The following is a 22,894-nucleotide window of genomic DNA, read 5'->3' on the forward strand; positions in this document are numbered from 1 at the left end:
TATGATTCAGTCCTGGGCAGAAAGCATGCCACAGAATGTGCCCCTAAGACAAGGCCTTGGAAGTAAAGGTAGTGAAGAACTGGTTTCATGTGCAAAGTGGTCTTCTCTGTCACCTGAGGGCGGGGGGACATCTGTCAGCAGGGAGTGTACATCCTCCATGGCATCCGTGTCATCAATCTGAAAAGAGAATGTGCCCCTTTTACAGAAGTACAACATTTTTTAAAAAGTAATAGCAAAATAAAAAATATGAGTACAGCTATTATCCACTAAGTGAAAAATATCTGTGAGAAAATATGTCTACAAAAATAACTCCAATGGTCCAATACTGCAGATCAGGCATCCCTTGTCTGAAACAGATCTGTTCCAGGTTTCACAATTCCTTGATTTCAGAATTTCCAAACACCAAATGCTACATGCACATTTTAATATTACTCAGACATACACATTGAGAACCAACTGACTTATTCCATCATTCAATTTGTAACATTTTCAGGTTTAGTAAAATTTCTATATAATATGTATATATTATATTTATAACTGCTATAATGATAGAAAAATATCACATCAACCTGGCATCTGAATCTGAAATGTGTGCCTTCCAAAGACATCTGAGAAATCAGTCGAAAGCACTATTACCTCCAAAACAAAAGCATCCTTTTTTCCATGTGAAAGATCTAATTCTGTAACTTCATCAGAACTCTCTGATTGAGATCGTAAAAGTCTTGAGCGTTGTCTAGGTTCTGGGATGGGTGATCCTATAATCTCTTCAGATATCTCCTAGAACAAATAAAAGTTCATATCATAAGACTTTTTTGCTTTTGATTTAAACTTTCATATTAGTAGAAAACTCACCGAGAAAATACTATGAAACATACTCCATAAAGCATATATTTAAGTATAACCTTTATAACTATCCATGACTTCCTGATGCCTTGACAACAATATCAATACAATCAATAATGTGTGTGTATATGTATATATATGTGTGTGTGTATGGAACCATCAGAGATGCAACAAAGTTAGTAATACACAGCTAGTACACAGAGAGAACACTACAACAAACCTAAACATGCCTGGATTGGTCAGGTTTTTTCTTCTGAAGTCAATTTATCTTATACTACCAGTTCTTACAAATACAATCTTTAAAGATTTTATTCACTGGGGCCAGCATTACAGCTTAGTAGAGTAATCCACCTCCATGAACACCAGCATCACCTACAACCAACACCAGCATCCCAAAAGATTGAGGGTTTAAGTCCCATATGTTCCAACTTCTGATCCAGCTCCCTGCTGATGTAACTAAGAGGGCATGATGACCCCAAGTCCTTGGGCTCCTATCAACCATGTGGAGAACCTGATGCAGTTCCTGGTTTCAGGGTTTGGCTCTTTGGTTTGGTCTTTCATCATTATGGTCACTTGGCAGAATGAACCAGCAGACCAAAGACATGTACTCCGAATCCCCCACCAAGTCACTCTGCCTTGGAAATTTCAAAGAGTGACAGAAGGGGATAGACAACAGAGAGAACAAGGCCAGATCAGGAGTCAGGGGTCAGCAGCTCCCCATGGCTCTCCCACAAGGGCAGCAGGCCCCAAGGCACCGGGGCTCTGACTGGCTGCCTGTCACATGCATCAGAAGGAAGAACCCATGAGGTGGCATGCAGCAGGCACTCGGTAGGCACCACTGAACTCCCTCCTTCCACAATATTTTGAAACTTCCCTCCTTCCCCCCCCTTTTTTTTTTTAACTTTTTAAACATTTTATTTATTCAAGAGACAAAGAACAGACACAGAGGGAGTTCCTATGCACCAGCCATTCCCCAAATGTCCACAACAGCTGGCTGAGGCAGCCAATGCAGGAAGTGTGAGCAATTTATTTCATTGGTCTAACAGCAAAGATTTGCTAAAATATAGCATTCATAACCAAATTGCTGTCATCAGTCTTTTGCAGGAGCAATGCGCTAGCTGCAGGGTTACTGTGCAATGGACCTTGTTAGTTGGAACTGCCATTGTTAAACATATTCAATGACTGACTATGTTTTAGCTGGAGTTCCACTAATTGGAGAAAATCCATCTAGAGTTTGAAATCTAGCTCATCTCTTAAGCGTGTGTGTACACATATAACATCCATATTTAAATAATGACAATGCACTGTAATAATTCTTTTGTGATATGTAAATATTAAGTGAAATCATCTTTAGCAGTGGTCTATGTTGTGCTTTGTAAGCATACATTTTTGTGTAAGGATGTGACCATTTTACCTTTCACTGTAAATGAAAATACCATGTTTTTCCCTTTTATTTTAAAGTGACATTTTGGTTTTTGTTTGTATAGAATTTATGTGTTGAAAATACAACCTTTTACTGTAGTCTTGAATTATTTTCCTTTGAAAGCGTTACTGTACCATTATGGAATTAAATATTCATTTTCATTTTTATTCACATTGGCCCTCACCATTAGTATCTCTACCTATAATTGACTGAATCTTACTTTCCATTCTGATGACACTTTAATAACTGACGATTTCCACTGTCACAGTTATCCCATCAAGCTCTATTTCTTTTCTCTTTTGCAAAATATTTCCTGTCTATACTTGTACTTTTTCCTCTCAACTGATTAGCTATATTGCAAGTTGGAAAAAATAATGCAGTTTAAATTTAATTTGAACCAAATATAATAGACTAATTAGGAGAAAGCAGATCTCTTTAAAATTGAGCCTCCCTATACAAATAGAAGGTGTGTATTCTTAGCAAAATTATTATTTTTAATATTGTGTATTGTACAGTATAGTTTTTTTTTTCATTCCATGGTATTTTATAGGTGAGCTAATTTAGTAACTGGGACCAGTAAGTGTATTTTAATTACTGATATGGAAGATAATGAATACTTTACTCTGCCTTTTTTTCATAAATTGATGCTTTTATTTCATAAATAATATAATAATATAATGAGAATGTATTCCATGTCTACAATTCTAGGAAAACCATACATTCTTCCCTTCTCACCTCTTCATTCAGGTCTCCTTCCTTCCATTCTTTTTTTAATTTTTTAATTTTTATAGTACCATTTCAATAACATTAGAATTACAGGCTAATGTACCACTAGCCGTAATGTTCAAGAAGTAGCAAAATAAGTAATGAGTAAAAGTAAATAGTCCTTGTCCTATACCCTACAGGAATATACTCCTCATCTATGGACAAGAAAGGACTTTAAGCAGTACATGTCATTTTTGTATTAGTCCCTATCTTTATTTCATGTTCACATCTAGTTAATTGCCTAAATAAGGAATTAGCTGACCCACACACCTTGTTTATATATGCAATTTTAATGTAGTTCTATTGGTCAATGATTTGCTATTATCTGTTTGAAAGAAATTGTCATGTGCCTCTAGGTTTGGATTTTTCCATAGGCTGTCTTTTATTTTCATAATCCATATATTTTCAAAGATTCTATAAAATGCCTGAATATTAGTGTTGTTAGGCACTGAAACTGAGGTTACCAATTTATGGAAAACATGCTTTTGAAACAATTTTGTATTCTCTTTCTTTTGCTTCGATTTTTCCATGTAATAATTAGTGCTGCAAATGTTTGTCATATTTATTTTACTTCAGCATCCATTAAGTCTGTAATAATTTCACGGTGTAAGATCACGATTTTAAATGTTTTTCTCTTTTTTTAAAAACTATTTATTTTTATGGGAAAGTCAAATTTACAGAGAGGAAGAGAGACAGAGAGGAAGATCTTCTAACCACTGATTCACTCCCTAAGCAGCCACAAAAGCCAAGAACCAGGAGCTTCTTCTGGGTCTCCCACACGGGTGCAGGGTCCCAAGGCTTTGGGCTGTCCTGAACTGCTTTCCAAGGCCACAAGCAGGGAGCTGAATGGGAGGTGGGTTTGCCAGGATTAGAACTGGCACCCATATGAGATCCCGGCATGTGCAAGGCAAGGACTTTAGCTGCTAGACTATCGTGCGGGACCTAAATTTTTCAATTCTATATTTTGGAATTCGGTTACATAAGGAAACACTTAGTTTTCCAAGTACTTATATCAATGTGAACTAAAAGACATTTTTCCTATGTATTAATTCATCAGTGTCATTAAATAACTATTTCAAGTTTTTCAAAATTATAGATTTAAATGTTAATTACTAGTGTATACTTTAGATAAAAGACAACAGCTGCACAGCTTCCTAACATGATTTGTGACCTAACTGCACATCCATTAATCTTATTTGCATTTCAAATTAATCTGCCATACATAAATCTGACAGGATGCACATTACAGCAGTTACAACGTGAGAAAGAGCAGCAATTCCAAGATAAAGCCTTTTGCCTGGGTTTGACCACTGCTAAGTGAGGAGCTGCCTTTTGAAATGTCTGCCTGCAAGATACTACATTTGCTTTTATAGCCAAATAGCAGATGAGAATCCTGTCACCTGAGTGCAGACTTCAGCTTTATCATCAGGGTTTCATCACTAGGAATGTTACTGTAAAAGTTTTATGTCTGCTTTTGTTATCCTCAACTATCCCTATAAGTCTCATCAAGTGGTACTGCACCTCTACACTAAAAAGATTTTTCAATGTAGTGAGAGGAAAAAAAAAATCAAATAGCATTTACTTTGGCTGGAGCTAACAGAAGGAATACAGTGATCCACACTTGCAGATTTAAATGCTTTGCAGGGTGGGTGTACATTGCTCAACAAAATTAATGACAAAACTAGAATGTGTGCAGAGGCCTCGTGATGAATTATGGGCACTGACTGCTAAGCTCTGAGATTTTATGGTAAGGAATTACAACGTGGTCAGTATATAAAATGAGTAAAACACATTACTCATAACCTGATGAGTCCTTTCGTGGAAATACAGTCATCAATATATGAGAGCCTTATGTGCTAGATGTTTTAAGAGTGTAATATATTTATTCCCTCCTACGAAATATAAACTGCATAACACAGAGGTAGCTCATTAGTTTTCATGGAACGGCTGAAATAACTTAACTGATGTTCTCATTCCAGTGGCCTCAGAAAAACATAGTAGTTTATTCTCACTCCAACACATCTTTCTCTAAATTCATACTGTGGCTTCAAGCCATGTGTAAGGGAGAAACTTTGTGATAGACATCGGGGGAATGACCATCAAAGTGGCTTCTCAGAAAACTCTAAGAAAGTACCTGTAACAGAAAACTGCACTCTACATTTTTAACCATAGGTAATCTTTTTTTTTTTTTAATCACAAAAGAGCATTTAAACCACTAAATCACCCAACAGATATTTACTGATCAGCCATTATTATTAGAAACATTTCCAGGCGCAGAGAATTCAGCAATGGTAGTACTTCATTCTGCTGGTAGTAATCGGCAAGAAACAAAAATCAAAAGCCTATCGATGTATGTGTATGTCTTCAGTGTCCAACAAGAAAACATACACTACAACAACATCTCAACACACAAGTCGTGGTCAAATACAGGCTCATTTCACTCACAGGAGGACTGATCTCATACAGCTCTTTGTTCTTGGCGATCGTGTCATTGATCTTCTTCTGCATGTGAGAGACGTGCTGCTCATAGGTGCCATCATTTGGAGTCTTCCCAGCAATCTGGATGCCACCAGGTGGGGGGAGAGCTGCCAGATACACACCTGTAGCAGACTGGTGAGAGCAACAGGAAGTGATCACAGTAACATACCAACAAGAGCTGGTCGGCTAGCATTCCTGTTTCGGGAGACAGTCATTTTTACCCAAAAAGAACAAAATGTTCACCAAAAACATGCACAGGCCATCTCTGGAAGGCAAGGACAGGTCAGACTGGAAACTGAGGCTGGCTACTTCAGGGCAAGACATCAGTAGCTTCGGGATAACCATAAAATGGGGGTAAACCTGGCTGTGTTCACCCAGTGCTAGTCTAACTCTTTATTGTAAAATAAATAAACAAATAAATAAAACACAGCTGAGCAAAACAACAAATAAAAACGTTGCTGAAAATAAATGTTTCTCAATAAGTAGATAATTTTCACAATGGCAAAAGTAGAAGGAAAACTTCTATAAGCAAGGTAAATAAAATTATTTAAGTTCGGAAAAGACACAAAATTTACTCAAGACCACAGTCAATAAATGTGGAGATCTGAGTTTACGTGATTCTCACTCTAAAGTTACCCTTCCTCCATATAACAAGAACAAAAAGCTTTAGACTATTTTCAATAATTAACTGACTATTAATTTCTCCTTCAGTTATGATACATTATTTATACCAGAAAATTTGGAGAAATTTGGGTTAAAACAAGCTAAATTCAGATTCCTATACTTATTTGTATTTAAATATGGAATTACAAGCAGGTTTAAAAACAGTAGACTCAACATCAAATTAACTTTAACAGGGTAGAAAAGGAGAGAAAAGACACTAACTCTGAATCATTTGAAATGTTACTGTCATTACACATGCCAGCATCTCTGGCAGCAGCTTTATCTGTTATGCCACTACGCCAGAACAGACGCTAGATTTTCTTTTCTTTCTTCCATTTTTCTTTGCTGTGGTTAACATTATGGACTAGCACGGAGGGAACAGGTGATGTTCTTAGAGTTTGACATGCTTTATTGCATCCTATGTGTTGTGTCGATGCAGATTCTATTTCATTATTTTGATATTCTTTTATGGTGAAAACACGGAGCCACGAAGATTTACAACTTTCCTACTATGTCTCTTTTAGTCTTTTCTTCATTTCTACTTCCTGGTCAGCTTTCCAGTCTCCTAGGATCACTGTGTGTGCCCAAGCAGTCTCCTCCCCTACTCTAAAGATGCCGTGATCCTAATCTCAGGAACCTGTTGATTTATACAACATGAGATTGTGAGATGGAGACTTTCCCCTGTGTTGACCAGATGGGCTCAGTGTAATTACAGGAGTCCTTCCTTACAAGAGTGAGTCATGGGCCTTGTAACTGCTTGGCCTAGCAGTTAAAGTCCTCACCTTGCACACATCAGGATCCGATACAGGCACTGGTTCTAATCCTGGTGGCCCCGCTGCCCATCCAGCTCCCTGCTTGTGGCCTGGGAAAGCAGTCCAGGATGGCCTAAAGCCTTGGGACCCTGCACCCTTGTGGGAGACCCGGAAGATGCTCCTGGCTCCTGGCTTTAGATTGGCTCAGCTCCAGCCATTGCGGCCACTTGGGGAGTGGATTATTGGATGAAGATCTTTCTCTCTGTCTTTCCTCCTCTCTGAATATCTGACTTTTCAATAAAAACAAATAAGTCTAAAAAAAATGGCAGGGACATATACCGAAATGCTGGCTAGTGAAGTGTTCAGAACAAGAGAGACTGCCAAAGTATTACTGATCAGATTTCACCCGATCAATAGACAAGTGCAGGTCCCTCATCCCCTGGGTCCCAGGCCTCTTGCAGAGGCTGTCCCAACTTTCCTGGTGGACATTTCTCTAGTCAGAACTTATTTTCCAACAGGCCGAGGCAGGCATGAAGCACAGACAGGGATTTTCCCTAACTTGTATTCTATCAGCAGTTTACGGAACACATTTTATTTCTCACACTACTGTTGGCCACAGAGGAACATGTACGGCGATGCTTAATTCTCTACTGAACTGTTTCCCATGTTTTGCTCTATCAGCTCCCTTAAAATTGAATTTTGTTTTACTACACGTTTCTCGCCCTGGAGTGACTGGGCTCTCGTAAGGAACATGTGGCAATATGAAGACTCTGCTTTTTACCACTGGAGGTATGTGGCTAAGCACCCAGTGAGTAAAGGCCAGGGATACTGCTGAGCAACCTGCAATGAGCAAGACAGCCCTGCACTGAAGAGCTATCCTGCCCCAGAGGCCAGCAGTGCCCAGGGACCCCTGCTTTGAGTGATTCATAAACAATCAGGAAACCCAGAGCAATGACAGCCATCTCACTGTGTAGCCTACACAGGAAAAATTTAGAAATGTGACCACTGAGGGGCTGGTGCTATGGGGTAGCACATTAAGCCATCGCCTGCAGCGCCAGCATCCCATTACACGGCACATCGATAAGAGGCCCAGCTGCTCCACCTGCAACGCAGTCCTCCGTTAATGTTCCTGGGAAAGCAACGAGAATGATCCCTGCACCAACATGGTAGACTCCAAAGAAGCTCCTGGCTCCTGGCTGCAGCCTGATTCACTTCCCACTGTGGTAGCCATCCGGGAAGTCAACAGCAGTTGGGAGATTTCTCCCTCAATCTGTAACTTGGCCTTTCAAATGAATGAAACTTAAGAAAAAGAAGAACAAGAAGTCGTCTAGGGCATAGACACACACAACAGGAACGAGACTACGGTCACAGTCCGCTGAAGTTTGCGAGGCCCAACATAGGATCTTGCTCTGCTTCAATGGTCCCCAACACTTAAAAGACTTAAACACCATTTTCTTTAGAGGAAATCTTTTTAGAAGGTTCTTTAAATCACATATAATAGAATTTCCTACAACTACAGAAAACAAAACAAAACACCTCAACTTACCGCTAAGCCCATCAACATATTTTCACCCACTGTGATCTGAATTCTCAGCCCAAACAAGGCGTTCATTCCTTTGAGTTTTAGCTTGTTCATCAGCTGGGTGTGCACTTCATACTCCATAAACGGCAGGAGATTACTGACAGCTGTGGCGTTCGCTTCGGCCTGTGCCTTCTTCTTTAAGCGACATAATCTGTTAAGGAGAGTAATTCAGTCAGTGCACAATATCCATCTAAGGAAATGCTTAATTCCTAACATTTTCAGAAAATGTTTCTTATATTTACATGTTTTAAGTATAAAATTAATCTCTTTTCCACTTTTGTCTCTGTGTAAATGTCACTAAGCTATATTTTAATAAACAATGGGCGTGCTTAAAAATCTGTATAAATGAAATAAATATTGACCCAAATCATCAGAGAAAATCTTGGGTTCCATAACTGCATGTGGTTAGAAACATACTTTTAAAGAACAACTGAACATGACTCTGCAATGAATATGGAAGGAGAGAAGGATAACCACGAAACAGTGTCAGAAACATCAAATTTGGCATGAGAAACTGGGTTGAGAAAGGTACCATTTATTAGAGCTGAAGGGGCTAACAAGAAAGCAACTCAGCTTGGAGTAAGCGCACAATGCCTGGGCTAGAACATCACGGCCAGTGAAGCAGAGAGGGACTAAGATCTAATGCTCTGAAGGAAGTTCTGGCCTCCCGCCACAAATGCAGGTGTCGCAGACCTGGAGAAGCTTAGAGATGCACAGGAGTTGATGACTAACCACACAGAGCTTTGCGACGGTCTCTGAACAGGACTCCACAGGGCAGCCCAAGACTACACACAGGCAGGGAAACACAAGGTACAACACTGTGGAATCCAGGACACTTCAAGAGAAGATGACCAGCTGTGTCATGCAGCTCCCGTTTTAGACAGCTACAGCTCTTTCCAGTGTGCCTACACAACTGAAGATATACTTCTCCAGAGTGTTTCAGAAGGAACTACTTTTTCTTTTGACTTATAAAATCATTTATTTATTTCCATTTATTTCAAAGGCAGAGAGCCATACATAGGAGAGGAGAAAGAAAGATTGATCTTCCATGTCCTTGTTCACTCCCCACAGGCCTGCAGAATGCCAAGCCAAGCCCAGTTGAAGCTAGGAGCTAGGAGCTCAGTCCGAGACTCCCACACACATGGCAGGGACCCAGGCACCTGAGTCACTGAACCATCACCTGCTGTTACCCAGAGTGTGCACTAGATGAGAGACAGGAGCAGGAGTGGAGCTGGAACTTCAAATGGGGTGGGCAACTGGCACAAGGGTTAAGATGCTGCTAGGGACACCTCTGTACAAGTTGTGCCTCTTCTGCAGGCACTAATAGGCACCCCAGGAGGCAGCAGCAGCTAATGGCTCCCATACGTGGGTCCCTGCCACGTGGGAAAACTGAAACATTATCCTACCCATCCTCTTCCACACCTAGACCTTCCCCACCCTGATCTGGGGCCCACATAGGTATGCGCTCCTCCCAACTTCGTAAACTATATTTTTTCCAAGTTAACATTCAGTCAAATTCCTAGCCTAGCCCTTAGGGGGCAGTGATGTTGCACAACAGAAAAGACACTGCCTATATTGTTAGCATCCCATATGGTCGACAGCTCAAATTCCAGCTGTTCTACTTCCAGTTCAGTTCCCTGCTAAGGCATCTGAGAAAGAAGGCTCAAGTATCTACACTGATGTCACTTATGTGGGAGACCCAGCCAGCGTCCTGGCCACTGTGCTCATGTGGGGAGTGAACCAGTATGGAAGATCTTTCTTTCCTCTGTCTCTATTACCCTGTCTTTCCAACAAATCTTTAAGAATAAAAGGAACTCCCTAGCCCATAGCAGGTTAATTAATCATCTGCATAATAATAAATATTCAAATTTAAATTCTTACAATTTGCTTTTGCATATAAACTTACTTGAACTGTATGCCAAGAATATTTTAATTCCAATTTTTGCATGCAATAAAATACAAGGTTGGGAGATAAGTGCCCAGCTTGGCTATAATCAAACAGGTTTATGATTCTACATTTCATACTTTTTTTGGAATATTAGATACTGCCTTCACAGACATACCTTGCTTGAATGAGACAACCTTTTCCAATAACAGCTGCATCTGTTGGGAGGTCTATAGTGGTAAACAGAACATCAGGAACTTTTTGTTTCCTGCAGTTATAGCAATATGTGAGATGAGCTGGAAATGGCATATTCAGTTCATCATATGGTATATGGCAAAATCCACAGCCAACAGGCAAATTTTCTTCAAGCCTATATAAACACATTAAGGAAAAAACATACAGCATTCTTGAATAATCTACTGATTTTTTTTCAAAAACATGTACATGTATAGTACTGATGCATAAACTGTATAATTCTACCACAATAGGCTATAAGAGTAACACTCTGATCAATAAGAATGATAAATGACCCTGATATCAGAACTTCACATTTTTCCTATAAGACAAACAGCTACTACAAGGAGACCATTATCAGCAATGATTCTTTGAGGCTTTACACCTGACAGATTGCTACTGTCTCAAAGCTTTTATTCTGAAAGGTATGAAAAAACAGTTGGATGATACAGATATCATTTGCCTACCAGCTGACAAATATAACCACAGAAAAATGCCTAAGAGAAAAAAAATGGCTTAACCAATCTAAAAATTGGGGGGGGAGGGAATTAGCATAAAAATTAAAACAATACAAGTTAAAATAGACCCACTATAAAATTTATTTCCCAATGAGTAGTTGAGCATTTCTGAAAAGGTAAAATGTTTGCTTCCTAAATGATGTACAAATCATAGACACCACAATGAAACACCCAAATCCACTGTGACACACATGTTGCTATGCGCTGCCTGTGACTTCATCTTACAATGATTAAACTATTTCTCATTCATGAAGTTTGATAAAATCAAGACAACAGGAATAAAAACAGACTGAATCTTTAAATTGAACTTCAGCCTTTCATAACATCATATCTAGAGTCTAGAAAGACATGTATCTTACCTATCCCTAATCTAAAGCAACACTTCCTCAGTTGAAACTTTGGGCTAGGCTGCTTGATTACATTCCCCTAAGGATGTCTGAGTTCAGTATTTTAGCTCAGCTCTGGGCCTGGTTCCTGAACCCAGCTTCCGGCTACCACAGGAGCTGGGAAGTCTCGGGCCTGGCTCAGGGGACAGGGAGGCTGCCATCCACACAGGCCATCAGATTCAGTTTCTTGCTCTTGACTTGGCCTCAGCCCAGACCAGGGTCACTGTAGGCAGCTGGGTAGTAAGCTAGTAAGCAGGTTACTCTTTATCAAGTACATACTTTGTGATCTTATGATTCTTTAATTGGTTGGAAATAATTTATAGAATCTTCTCTCTGTTGCCAGCATTACAAGACACAGCACTGCACAACACAGTTCTGATTTCTGCATTGTTCTACCATGAGCCACCCACACAGAGAACTACCCGAACTCCGAGAAAGGAAGAAAGGTCAATCTCTCCCTCCCTACGGAAAAAAGCCAGGCCGCCATGATAACCTTTGTTCCAAACAGCCCTCCACGGTGCCCTCCTGCAGAAAGCGGGGGTTCAGCACGGCCGCCGTCCCAGAAGCAGATAAAATACAGACCTCTTCACTGTAAAAGAAAAAACACAAACACCCATCACTGGTCAAGGAAACTTAGGAAAACACTAAATATAAAAATTATTACAAGAATGACAATTGAAGGTCGAGCTATTAACTTGTAGATGATATCATCAGATTACCTCCTAAACTTAGGATACAAAACAGAAGGACTTATTAGAATGGCTGAGGTAAGAATTCTTTATAATTAAAAAAGAAATAGTATTACTGACCATAGCTTGTTTTGTGAGATAGTAAGTCTGAAAGATGAGAATGCTTCCAAACATAAGCAATACTGAACTACACTGTTGAATCTAACAACAATTCTATACTAAAATACTCTTTAAATGATGTACAACTTATTGAAATCACTTTGGGGTGAATGTTCATTTTGCAGTTAAGCTATCCTTGTCCCCTATCAGAACACGTGGGTTTGATGCTTTGCAGCTCCAGCCCCTGGCTCTTGGCTTCCACACAAGGCCGACTCCAGGAGGAAACAGGGATGCTGCAGCAGCCGGTTCCAGCCAGCCCCAGTGGAGAAGGGACTGAGTTCCTAACTCCTGACTCTCGGCTTCTGGTTGGCCCAAGCCTGGTTTCTGTGGGCATCAGAGGAGAGGTCCAGCAGATGGCTGTGCCCTCTTTTTCTTTCTATCTCGCCCTGCCTCTCAAATAGCACATTAAAAAGACATAATTCTTACAAGGTATAACTATACTAATATGTGTACTGCTGTGGTTTAATTAAAATTTAAATAAATTCTTAAAAGACTGTCCCAGCTTTTCCACTTCTGATGCAGCTTTCTTTGGGCCTGGAAAATTAGCAGATGATGGCCCAAGTCCCCGGCTCTCTGAACTTGCATGGGAGACCCAGAGAGGGTCCAACTGGAAGCCCAAAAACTCTGAACAGCCTTGCTATTACATGTGATCATCCAAGGCAAATGAGAAATACAGCAGCCTAGGGTGAAATGCTAGAAACAAGATGTGCACGGCACAGAGAGGCTTAAGAGGAGATGAAGGAAAAGTCGTTTGGACTGTAAGTGAGCAGCCAGGCTTTTTATAAGGTAGTCACGCACAGAAGAAGTCCTAAGGAATAAAGCATTGCCACTGGGCGTTTCAGAACCAAGGAGTTCTAAAATTAGAAACAAATGTCAAAAGGATGAATCCACTAAGTGGACTGGATGGAAGACAGTAAAGGACATAAATACAAACATTTTTGATAGGATTTAAATACAAAATTTTGAGGTCTAGAAAGGGAAAAAATAGTTTCTGACAGTTGAATTTAAACTTCTAAGTATACTAATAGGACTAATTTGTAAATTTTGCAACTGGCACGTGTCCCCAGCTTGCTGAGGATACAGCAAAGCCTCTGACATCTCACCTTACGCTTCTTATCTTTGAACCCCAACCCCATACTGCTTCTCTTGGCTTTGGGGATCCATATCACCCTCCAAGATTCAATTAAAGCACAGTTACTCCAGTGGCACCTTGTAACAATCCTGTTTCCCACCTCAGCCCTCTGGAATCCAAAAGCAGGATGAAGTATATAAATCATACATCTACTATATTTGTCATAATTCTCCAGTAGAATGCCAATCTATTGGCAGCAAGAATTGTACTCTTTAATACTGGTATCTGTAAAACTGGAAAGTGTGTGAGACTAAATCCATGAGGGAGGCAAGATGACCTATTGGGGAGGAACAGGCAGATAATAAGCTAGGATAATAAGCATAAAAAAGGAAGCAGTTAACATGAATGGGACAGCTACCATGGAGCTAGAACAGCACAAAGACGTAATACATGGCAGGCAAACGAGTAGGGCTAAAATAAATTAGTTGGTTCTTTAAGACCCATTTACTCTATTCTAATCATTTCTCCCCAACAAAAATGATTATCTCTAGAGCAGAAAAGCAAAAGTAGTATTTAAGGGTGCCAAAACAGCCAGCAAATCTACTAAAGAACTGGGAAAATGCTTGGTTAAGTGTCAAGGCCAAGCATTTGTTGCAGTTAACATGCCACTTAAGACAACTCATGTAAGTGTGGTGGATTTGCCCAGCTACTTGGCTTCTGATCCACCTTCCTGCTAAAGCAGATCCTAGGTGTTAGCAGGAAGAAGATAGCTCAGATATTTGGGTCCTGAACACCTATTCAGGAGACCAGAAGGAGTTCCTGACTTCTGGCTTCAGCTTGGCCCAGTCCTGGTTGCTACTGGCATTTGGGGAGTGGACTAGCAAATGCACAATCTCTTTGTGTCTCTTTTCCTTTAAATTAAAATTAAAAATACAAAGGTCAAAAAAAATTAAGTGGAAATGAGAAAACTGGTGGAAAACATTATGTTATATTCTAAGAATAAAATTTTGCAGTACAAGTGGGATAGCTTGTGGCCATAATGAACATGGCTACAGGTCAAGCGGAGACAGAGGATTTTGAGGTACTACATTGTCAGGTGCAACTTGAGGAGAGAGCAGGGACGTTATGAAGAAAGGTGGGAAAACCTTTGGAAGCTGGAGGAGTCTGAACACTAGGATGGCATGGCTCTAAAGCAGGAGCTAGGCTGTCCAAAGTTAACAAGGAGAAGGAACCTAGGGTCAGGAGGAAGGAGGCCCTTTCACAGCATGGTCAAGTAAGGAGGGATGATCTGCTGGCAGGAAACAGGATAAGTGAACAATCTGTCTATCTGGCAGTTCATTTCCAACAGAGCAAGCAAGAATTCCGAAGTTTCCAGTGCAGGGACCCAGCAGTGCCACAAACTCCAGCGAGACAGGCCTACAGTTAACACTTGGGAGGTGCTAGAATAATGTCTTCTTTCAGTCACTGAAAACCTTACAGAATGGAGGTTAGAGTAACTGAGCAACTTTCCCAAAGTGTCACAATGTTTAAGTGGCAAACATAACACATGATACTTAACCCTAATCACTTCCTTAGTCTTTTTCCTATATGCTGACATAAAGCTCTTGCTCATTCCACTGACAATATAAACTATGCACCCAGAAAATCGAGCTGCTATTTACCAGATGCTAGTGGATTCACTGTAGCCCACCACGGCATGACAGCCTAACGCTTTAGCATGCGATTTGATTTCTTGTCTGATCTCTGCCCACCATGCATCTCGAGTTTCTGGTTCATCTGAAAAATAGATTTCAAATCAGTTCACTACTCAACAGCATATTGATACAAATAGGAAATGTTTAAAATAAACATACTAGGGGATATTTTTTAAAAAGTGTTCTATAACAGATTTTTAAATCTCACATCTTTTAAACACTATGTCTTAAAAAAGCGTAAAATTTAATATTTGAAACTCGATCACTAAAATTAAACCACCAAGCTCTATCTGCTTCATTTCTTTAAGTAATACCCACAAAAATGTATCTTAGTAGATACAACTTAGAGTGTGGATGAGAGTTTTGGATTCTGATCTTGATTAGGAGGATAACCTGTCTCTCATCGGAGTGACACCTTGTGTGTCATATGCATAAATTTAAGTTCTGATTTCACACCCTGGTGCCTAATTTTTAGTCAAATACTACTTTTGAGGTTCTTTTCAAGGCAAAGATTTGTCAACATTAAAAGAGAGGAAGCCATCTGTAGCCAGTATCTGTAGAGATGATATTCTTAAAACAGTTACAAGAAATCAAGGGACTTGAGAATCAGAACAACAACAACAACAAAAAAAAGATAAGAAGCAAATACACTTAAAAGATAAATACTAACAATTTGGTTAATGCATATAAGGATAACTTTCAGGCAGAACATTATAAATTCCATATATGGTTTTGTAATTAAAAAACAAAATAAGGCTCAGACCCAAAAAATCAGGGCAGCCCCAGAGTTTCTATCATGAAACATGGGCCTCACTCACGGGCCTCACTCACGGGCCTCACTCGCTCCTAACTGCAAACTATAGTAGCTTTTTAATCAAAGATGTTAAAAGTAAAACAGTTACTAATTTGTTTCTTTTCTGGTCAACTCTTGTTTGTGAATAATCTGAAACACCAAACTACTTAAACAACTTTCAACAGGAAGCTATTTACATCAAACTTTCAACAGAACTGCAAATTTTCCACATAATGATTAATACTAAAACTGAAAAACAGTCTAGATACTTTCTATTTTTAAACTGAAGAATTCTCAAGAAATATTTTTCAAAGAAGTAGAAAAAGTAGAATTATACTCACTAGTAAAATAGTGAAGACAGCAAAGTAAATACAGATTTAGAGGCTTAGCATATTCACATTTCTGTGATAGGATTTTGTCTCCTCCCACAGGAGGACCTCAGCAAGGGAGTAAATGAGATCAAAGCCACTACAAATGATGTCAGGCAGTTCTTGAATTAAAGCTTTGAATCCAAGATAGGACTACCCTAAAATTTTATTTCATAAGAAAATTAAAAAAAAAATGCAGATTTCAGAACACTGAGGAAAAAGCCAAAGTGTAAGATTTTAAAAAAAAGAAAAAAACAAGGAATAGAAAAGCCTACAATATGGTGTGAACAATCAGTATTACGAATTAAGAAATATGTAAAACAATGAAATGACCTTATTTTGCACATATTTATATATACTGAATTACATAACTTCTTCATATTGCTAGCTGAAATGTTTATTTAACAGCAAAAATATGCTTTAAAATCTATTCTCTTTCCCTTCTAAAACAGACAAGCTTCGTAATTCAGTTTGTACATGCATTAACATAATCACAGCCTAAAGGGATTTGTCAATCCTAAATCAAGCTATTATTCAGGCAAGAATTCTAATCAATTATTATGCTTGACAGAAAGCAAAACATCCTGAATAAGAAATGCATTTCAGCTTAGAAAAATAATTATTTTCCTAAGAAAACTCCATGAAAGTTTTTTTTTTTTCTTAAACTAGATCTGCTACTTACTTTTTAAAACCTGAAAGTTTAAAATATTATTTTCTAGAGCAAATAACTGTATTTTTTTTTTTAGGAATAGATTTTCTCACATTAGGGTTGCCTATTAGCTGTGCCATTGGTAAAGATATGACAGCTTTTTTGAGAAATTAATTTTACAAGAAATGATCTATAATATTGCTTTAACAGCCAAGAAAAATGAAGGTGGCTATTAATTTTAAGTTGGAAACACATTTACTAGAAATGGCCAGCATGTCTTAATGGAAAAATATGTAAGTGGTGTAATTCCTGTGAGATACATGTAACCACAGAGCAAACAAAGTATATTTACATCAAACTTACCTTAGTATGACACACAAAATAATTAGATAATTAAACCAAACACTATGAAAGAGTAAGTGGCTGATTAAAGAAAAAAAAAACAACAACAAAAAACAAGAAGCTGAATGCAGCGCAAGTGGAGCATTCATACTCTTCTGACAAATTCACAAGCAGCCTTTATTTCGACACATGAGCCACACAACTGCGCATGAGGATGCCATCGCTGTATTTCATAAACTATGTACAATTGTGATCAAAAGCTAACAAGAGTTACATAACATGGGAGCTTGGGAAGCAAAACGGCGTATGTCCACACTCCAGAGTAGTTCTTCAATTTTGGTTTTTTTTTGGTTACAGCAAAAGCTCAAGGAACAGAGGGTTTGCAAAGCAGATTCAGCATACAGGAGCCAGAAACAGTGGATATTTGGGCGCATGCTTGGATCAGGTGACAGTACGGACCGAAAACTATGGCAGCTCACTGAAATGGTCACAGAAAGGAATGGCCCTGGAGCTAGGTGACAGCCGGCAAGCATACAGTGGGGAGCAGTTCATCACACACTAGTGATTGTACTAGCACTAATCATCTCAGCTCTAGAAACGAGGTCAAAGGACGCGCTCTCTAAGTCATATATATACACGTATTTATTTTTTATTTCTGGACTATTAAATTTAAGGTCTTCTGGATTAAAATTAAACTATTTATTACTACAGAAAAGTTAAATTTATCTTCAAAGCCTATATTACACTCGTGCTAAAGGTAAGCTACAGAATTTTCAGCCTAATTTATTACCAACAAAAACTCAGAAATATAGAATTTGAGCTCTGCAATACAATTTTTAGAAGTTTAAAACTGCTATTACATTTCTATGCGAGACTAGTGAATCTGAATTGTATTACTCACTATATGATACACACAAAATTGAGGTTCTATCATAGTTTTTAAAAAGGCAAAAGAGACTAGCTCAAAAAATGATGGCAATTGCACCTGCTACACATTAAATTTAGTTCTTTGAAAGATATACAGCTGAGATGTGAGATCACATTTAATAAGATGTCATAGATGTCTAGAAAGGAAAAAAAAAAAAAAACCTCCTCACTTTAAATACTATGCTCCTTCCAGTAATCACAAAGATATCAGTCATTTAAAGAGAACTTAAAAGTTAATTATTATGGGCCCATTAACCTAGAGTCCTTGGGCAACCTAAAGTCCTTGCCTTGCATGCACTGAGATCCCATCTGGGCATAGGTTTGTGACCTGACTGCTCCACTTCCCTTCCAGCTCCCTGCTTGTGGCCTGGGAAAGCAGTCGAGGACGGTCCAAAGCCTTGGGATCCTACACCTGCTTAGCAGTCCTGGAAATCCTGGCTCCTGACTTCAGATCGGCTCAGCCCTAGCCACTGTGGCCACTCGGGGAGTGAGCCTGCGGATGGAACTTCTTTCTATCTCTCCTTCTCTCTGTGAATTTGACTTTCCAACAAAAACAAATAAATCTTTTAAAAAGTTAAGTGCTATACAAGCTACATTTCATATTATTTTGCTTTTCTTCTACAGGTCAAAAACTGTGCATATATGATATCACTAATCTTTTTTTACTGTAGGCATGAACAGAACTCTAAATATTTCATTGAAGCCTCCTTCAGGGCTAATGCTGGCACATATGGGTTGACATCAGAATTAATTCACTTGTACTACACTGCTACCTTCCTAGAGCATGGCCACAGCTTGATGTCATGCCATCTGCTTATTATTTTATCATGCTTGTGAAGTGCAGGTGGAATTGGTAAAGACTTCTAAAATAAAACTCTATCTCTCAGAAAGTAAAGAAATGAACAAATCAACAAATACTGCTTTATGAACTCAATCACACACTTCTATTGTTACAAAGCTCTTGGAGACAACTCAGACCTGGAAAACCTTTTAACTTCCTTAAATGAAAAAAAAAAAAAAAAAGGAAATGGCCTTTCAATCTAATTTATAAGTGAACAAGAGGAGATAAAGTGTTAAGCTGGAACAAATAAAAGTTCCTAATACAGCAATGATCTTATTACTAGACACCATGGAAATCTATGTTCCTAAATACCTGAAAACAGTTTTCAGAAAGGGTAACTCCTGAATATTTTTTACCGACTTCCTAGATTATTTAAGTATTGAGAATCAAAAGCTGCTTAACTACTTTAGACTTAATCTCCGTACATCTGCTCAGAAGTTACTTCTCAGATAAAGTGAAAAGAATAACTGTTGAGAAGATCAGAATTCAAATCCAAGAATGCCCATCAGCTCACTCCACTTAACTAATACTCACATAATACAGTACACATTTCAACTGGAAGAACTGGGTTAGATTATTTGCATCAACAGATGTCTGTCTTACTTCAGAATGTGTATTCCTTTTAGTACCCAACATGGCAGACATTTCACAAACATCCATTAGACAAAAAAATTTCTAATTTGGGTCTGGCATGATGGCCCAATTGGTTAACCCTTCCCTCGCAAGTGCTGGGATCCCATATGGCTGCTGGTTTGTGTCTCAGCTGCTCTACTTCCCATCCAGCTCCCTGCTTGTGGCCTGGGAAAGCAGTCGAGGATGGCCTAAAGCCTTGGGACCCTGCACCCATGTGGGAGCCAGTGGCTCCTGGTTTCGGAACAACTCAGCACTGGTTGTTATGGACCTCTGGGGAGTGAATCCGGTAAAAGAAGATGCTTCTCTGCCTCTTCTCCTCTCTGTAAATCTGACTTTCCAATAAAAATAAATTCTTAAGACAAAAATTTTCTACTTAAATAAAATATAGGGCCCGACGCGGTGGCGCAGTGGTTAAGGTCCTCACCTTGCACGCCCGGGATCCCATATGGGCGCCGGTTCTATCCTGGCAGCCCCGCTTCCCTTCCAGCTCCCTGCCTGTGGCCCGGGAAAGCAGTCGAGGACAGCCCAAAGCTTTGGGACCCTGCACCTGCGCGGGAGACCCGGAAGAGGCTCCTGGCTTCGGATCGGCATAGTATCGGCCCATTGTGCTCACTTGGGGAGTGAATCATCGGACGGAAGATCTTCCTCTCTGTCTCTCCTCTCTGTATATCCGCCTTTCCAATAAAAAATAAAATAAATCTTTATAAAAATAATAATAATAAATAAAATATAAATAGGGGATTATACCAAGCACTGAGGCACAGCATTTTAAGCTGCTGGCATCCCAAGTGGATACTAGATTTCCAAGCCCAGCTGTTCCACTTCTAATCCAAGTCCCTGCTAGTGTGCCTGGGAAAGCAGTAGAAGATGCCCCAAGTGTTTGGCTCTTGAACACACGTAGGAGACCAGACAAAGGTCCCGGATCCTGGCTTCAGCCTGGCCCAGTCCTGACCATGTGGGAAATGAAACAGTAGATAAAGCTTTCTGTCTCTCCTGACTTTCAAATAACTAAAAATGAATCTTGCCTCTTCACTAGTAAAAGTTTACTACAGGACAGTAAAAAGTCTTAGGACCGGGCCCGGCGCGGTGGCGCAAGTGGTTAAAGGTCCTCGCCTTGCACACCCGGGATCCCATATGGGCGCCGGTTCTAATCCCGGCAGCCCCGCTTCCCTTCCAGCTCCCTGCCTGTGGCCTGGGAAAGCAGTCGAGGACGGCCCAAAGCTTTGGGACCCTGTGCCCGCGTGGGAGACCCGGAAGAGGCTCCTGGCTTCGGATCGGCATAGTATCGGCCCATTGTGCTCACTTGGGGAGTGAATCATCGGACGGAAGATCTTCCTCTCTGTCTCTCCTCTCTCTGTATATCCGCCTTTCCAATGAAAAGATAATAAAAAAATAAATCTTTAAAAAGTCTTAGGACCAATACATCCTAAAATCCTCGATCTATGTAAAATGTACTGTTAAAAACATTAAGAAATATTCTCTAAAATAAGAGATAGCTAGTTTTTAATAACATTTTATTTAAGGACGTTTAAGTATTTAAAACATCAAGTCCAAAATATCTAAATGTGGAAGCTATTTCAAACTAATATATATCTTCAACCCACAGTATATGGCTACTTTATACTTCCTCTTGCCACTTTCTGAAAAATTACCTAAATCGCCATGCCTCTTAAACAGTAAGAAAATAACAAATTTTTCTCCACTATATGAAGACCATGGCTGATCAACATGTTCATGTAAAAAGTAATCAAAAATATGTTTAGAGCTAATTTAGGAGGAAAAAATCCATTTGAGAAATATTGAGCTTAGACTATTAAAATAATTCTTTGAATAGTTTTTACAGCTTTCAAAAACCCATTTGAGTATCCAAACAGTAGCACTCAACAGCTCACTGAAACTTTAGATTTGAAAGTAATAAGGTATTCTCTGAGAGATCCTGCTGATTTTAAACTCAAATAGTTCGTTAATTTACGATTAAACCCAGAATACTAAAGCTTCAACTGTGGTTCAGCCACTTTCTATTCACCTTGAGAAAACTGCTCTGATAGTTTTGCTAAGCTACAAAATGGGATTAGTGCCTCACTCAGGATTTGTTGAGGGGATTAAAGAACCTTGTATGAAAAAGTACTTACAGAGAACCTGCCACTGGGTGGCGCTCGGTAGTTATCCCTTCTATCACCACCAAATCCTAGACCACAGCTAACTGGTCTCTGTGTCTCTCCTTGCTGCCCTTAAATCCATTCCAGGGATAATATGTGAGTGAAGCTGGCTCTTGGGATGGTTGCACCCCACACAGGATTGTGCGGCTCACACCTCAACTCTCCTTTGCTTCCGATCCAGCTTCCTGCTAACGAGCAGCAGGTAAAATCCAAGTACTTGGACTCCTATCATCCAGGTTCCTGGCTTCTGGCTTCAGCTAAGGTCAGTGTCGGCTCTTGAAGGCATTTGGGAAATGACCCAGCAGAGAGAAGACCTCTCCACTCTCTTACCACTCGGCCTTTCAAATAAATAAATCATCCTTTAAAAACAAATGATGAATTCATCCTGCACCCTGTAATCAATGACTGATGCAAATGTGATTCCAGGCTACCCCATGGTATTTGCGTGCACTCCCTTGCCTAGCATGCCACAAACAAGATCTGCAAGTGCCGCAGTCTCCTTCCTTCCCAGCAGCAAGATTGACCCCCATCTTTCTCAAAACCTGATATCAAACCAGAAAACGCAAGCAGCAAGATAAGCATGGGTACTATTTTTAACCTAAGTTCTCCCATACGGGTTCCCTCTCTCCTGCTCTAAACTTGTTTTCTACCACTGCAAACTGAATGCAGTAGACAGGTGGAGAAAAAGAAGCTGAACTAACTCGGACACTCCGTACCGTGTGGCAAATAACTTACAAAGTTGGAGGCAACCACATAAACATCATCAGAGGATAAAAAGCTGCGAGTTTCAGAACCACACTACCCATGAACCCAAACCTTACCGTACGCTGTCTGACACATGTAAGTCAACATGATTCTCCAATATTTCTTTAACTCTGAACTGCATAAAATTCCCTGACAAAGTCAATCACGTCCTGATCTTCATCTCTGCTCACACATCACCCTCCACAGTAAGCCACTCAATGAGCCTCTAGCCTTCAAGAGCGAGACGTTCACGGATTCGGGGACTTGTCAGGTTAGAACGCTGTGAACCAACACG

At 39.6% G+C, this 22,894-nt stretch overlaps 1 protein-coding gene across 10 annotated transcripts in view; it reads right to left on the reverse strand.

Moving 5' to 3' along the window:
• C2CD5 (C2 calcium dependent domain containing 5) overlaps positions 1-22,894 on the reverse strand; it is a 73,761-nt gene that overhangs the window by 18,719 nt on the left and 32,148 nt on the right. For all 10 annotated transcript variants that reach the window (XM_040967695.1, XM_040967703.1, XM_040967741.1 and 7 more), the window contains 7 exons: positions 15,111-15,225; positions 12,023-12,118; positions 10,570-10,761; positions 8,471-8,657; positions 5,477-5,641; positions 637-777; positions 114-177 (listed from right to left, as the gene is read on the reverse strand). In XM_040967695.1, coding sequence (XP_040823629.1) covers positions 114-177; positions 637-777; positions 5,477-5,641; positions 8,471-8,657; positions 10,570-10,761; positions 12,023-12,118; positions 15,111-15,225 — 960 coding nt within the window. The remainder of the gene's footprint in view (positions 1-113; positions 178-636; positions 778-5,476; positions 5,642-8,470; positions 8,658-10,569; positions 10,762-12,022; positions 12,119-15,110; positions 15,226-22,894) is intronic.

This window comes from Ochotona curzoniae, unplaced genomic scaffold, assembly GCF_017591425.1.
Source record: "Ochotona curzoniae isolate NIBS_2020 unplaced genomic scaffold, NIBS_Ocur_1.0 contig_1482, whole genome shotgun sequence".
Lineage (NCBI taxonomy): Eukaryota > Metazoa > Chordata > Mammalia > Lagomorpha > Ochotonidae > Ochotona > Ochotona curzoniae.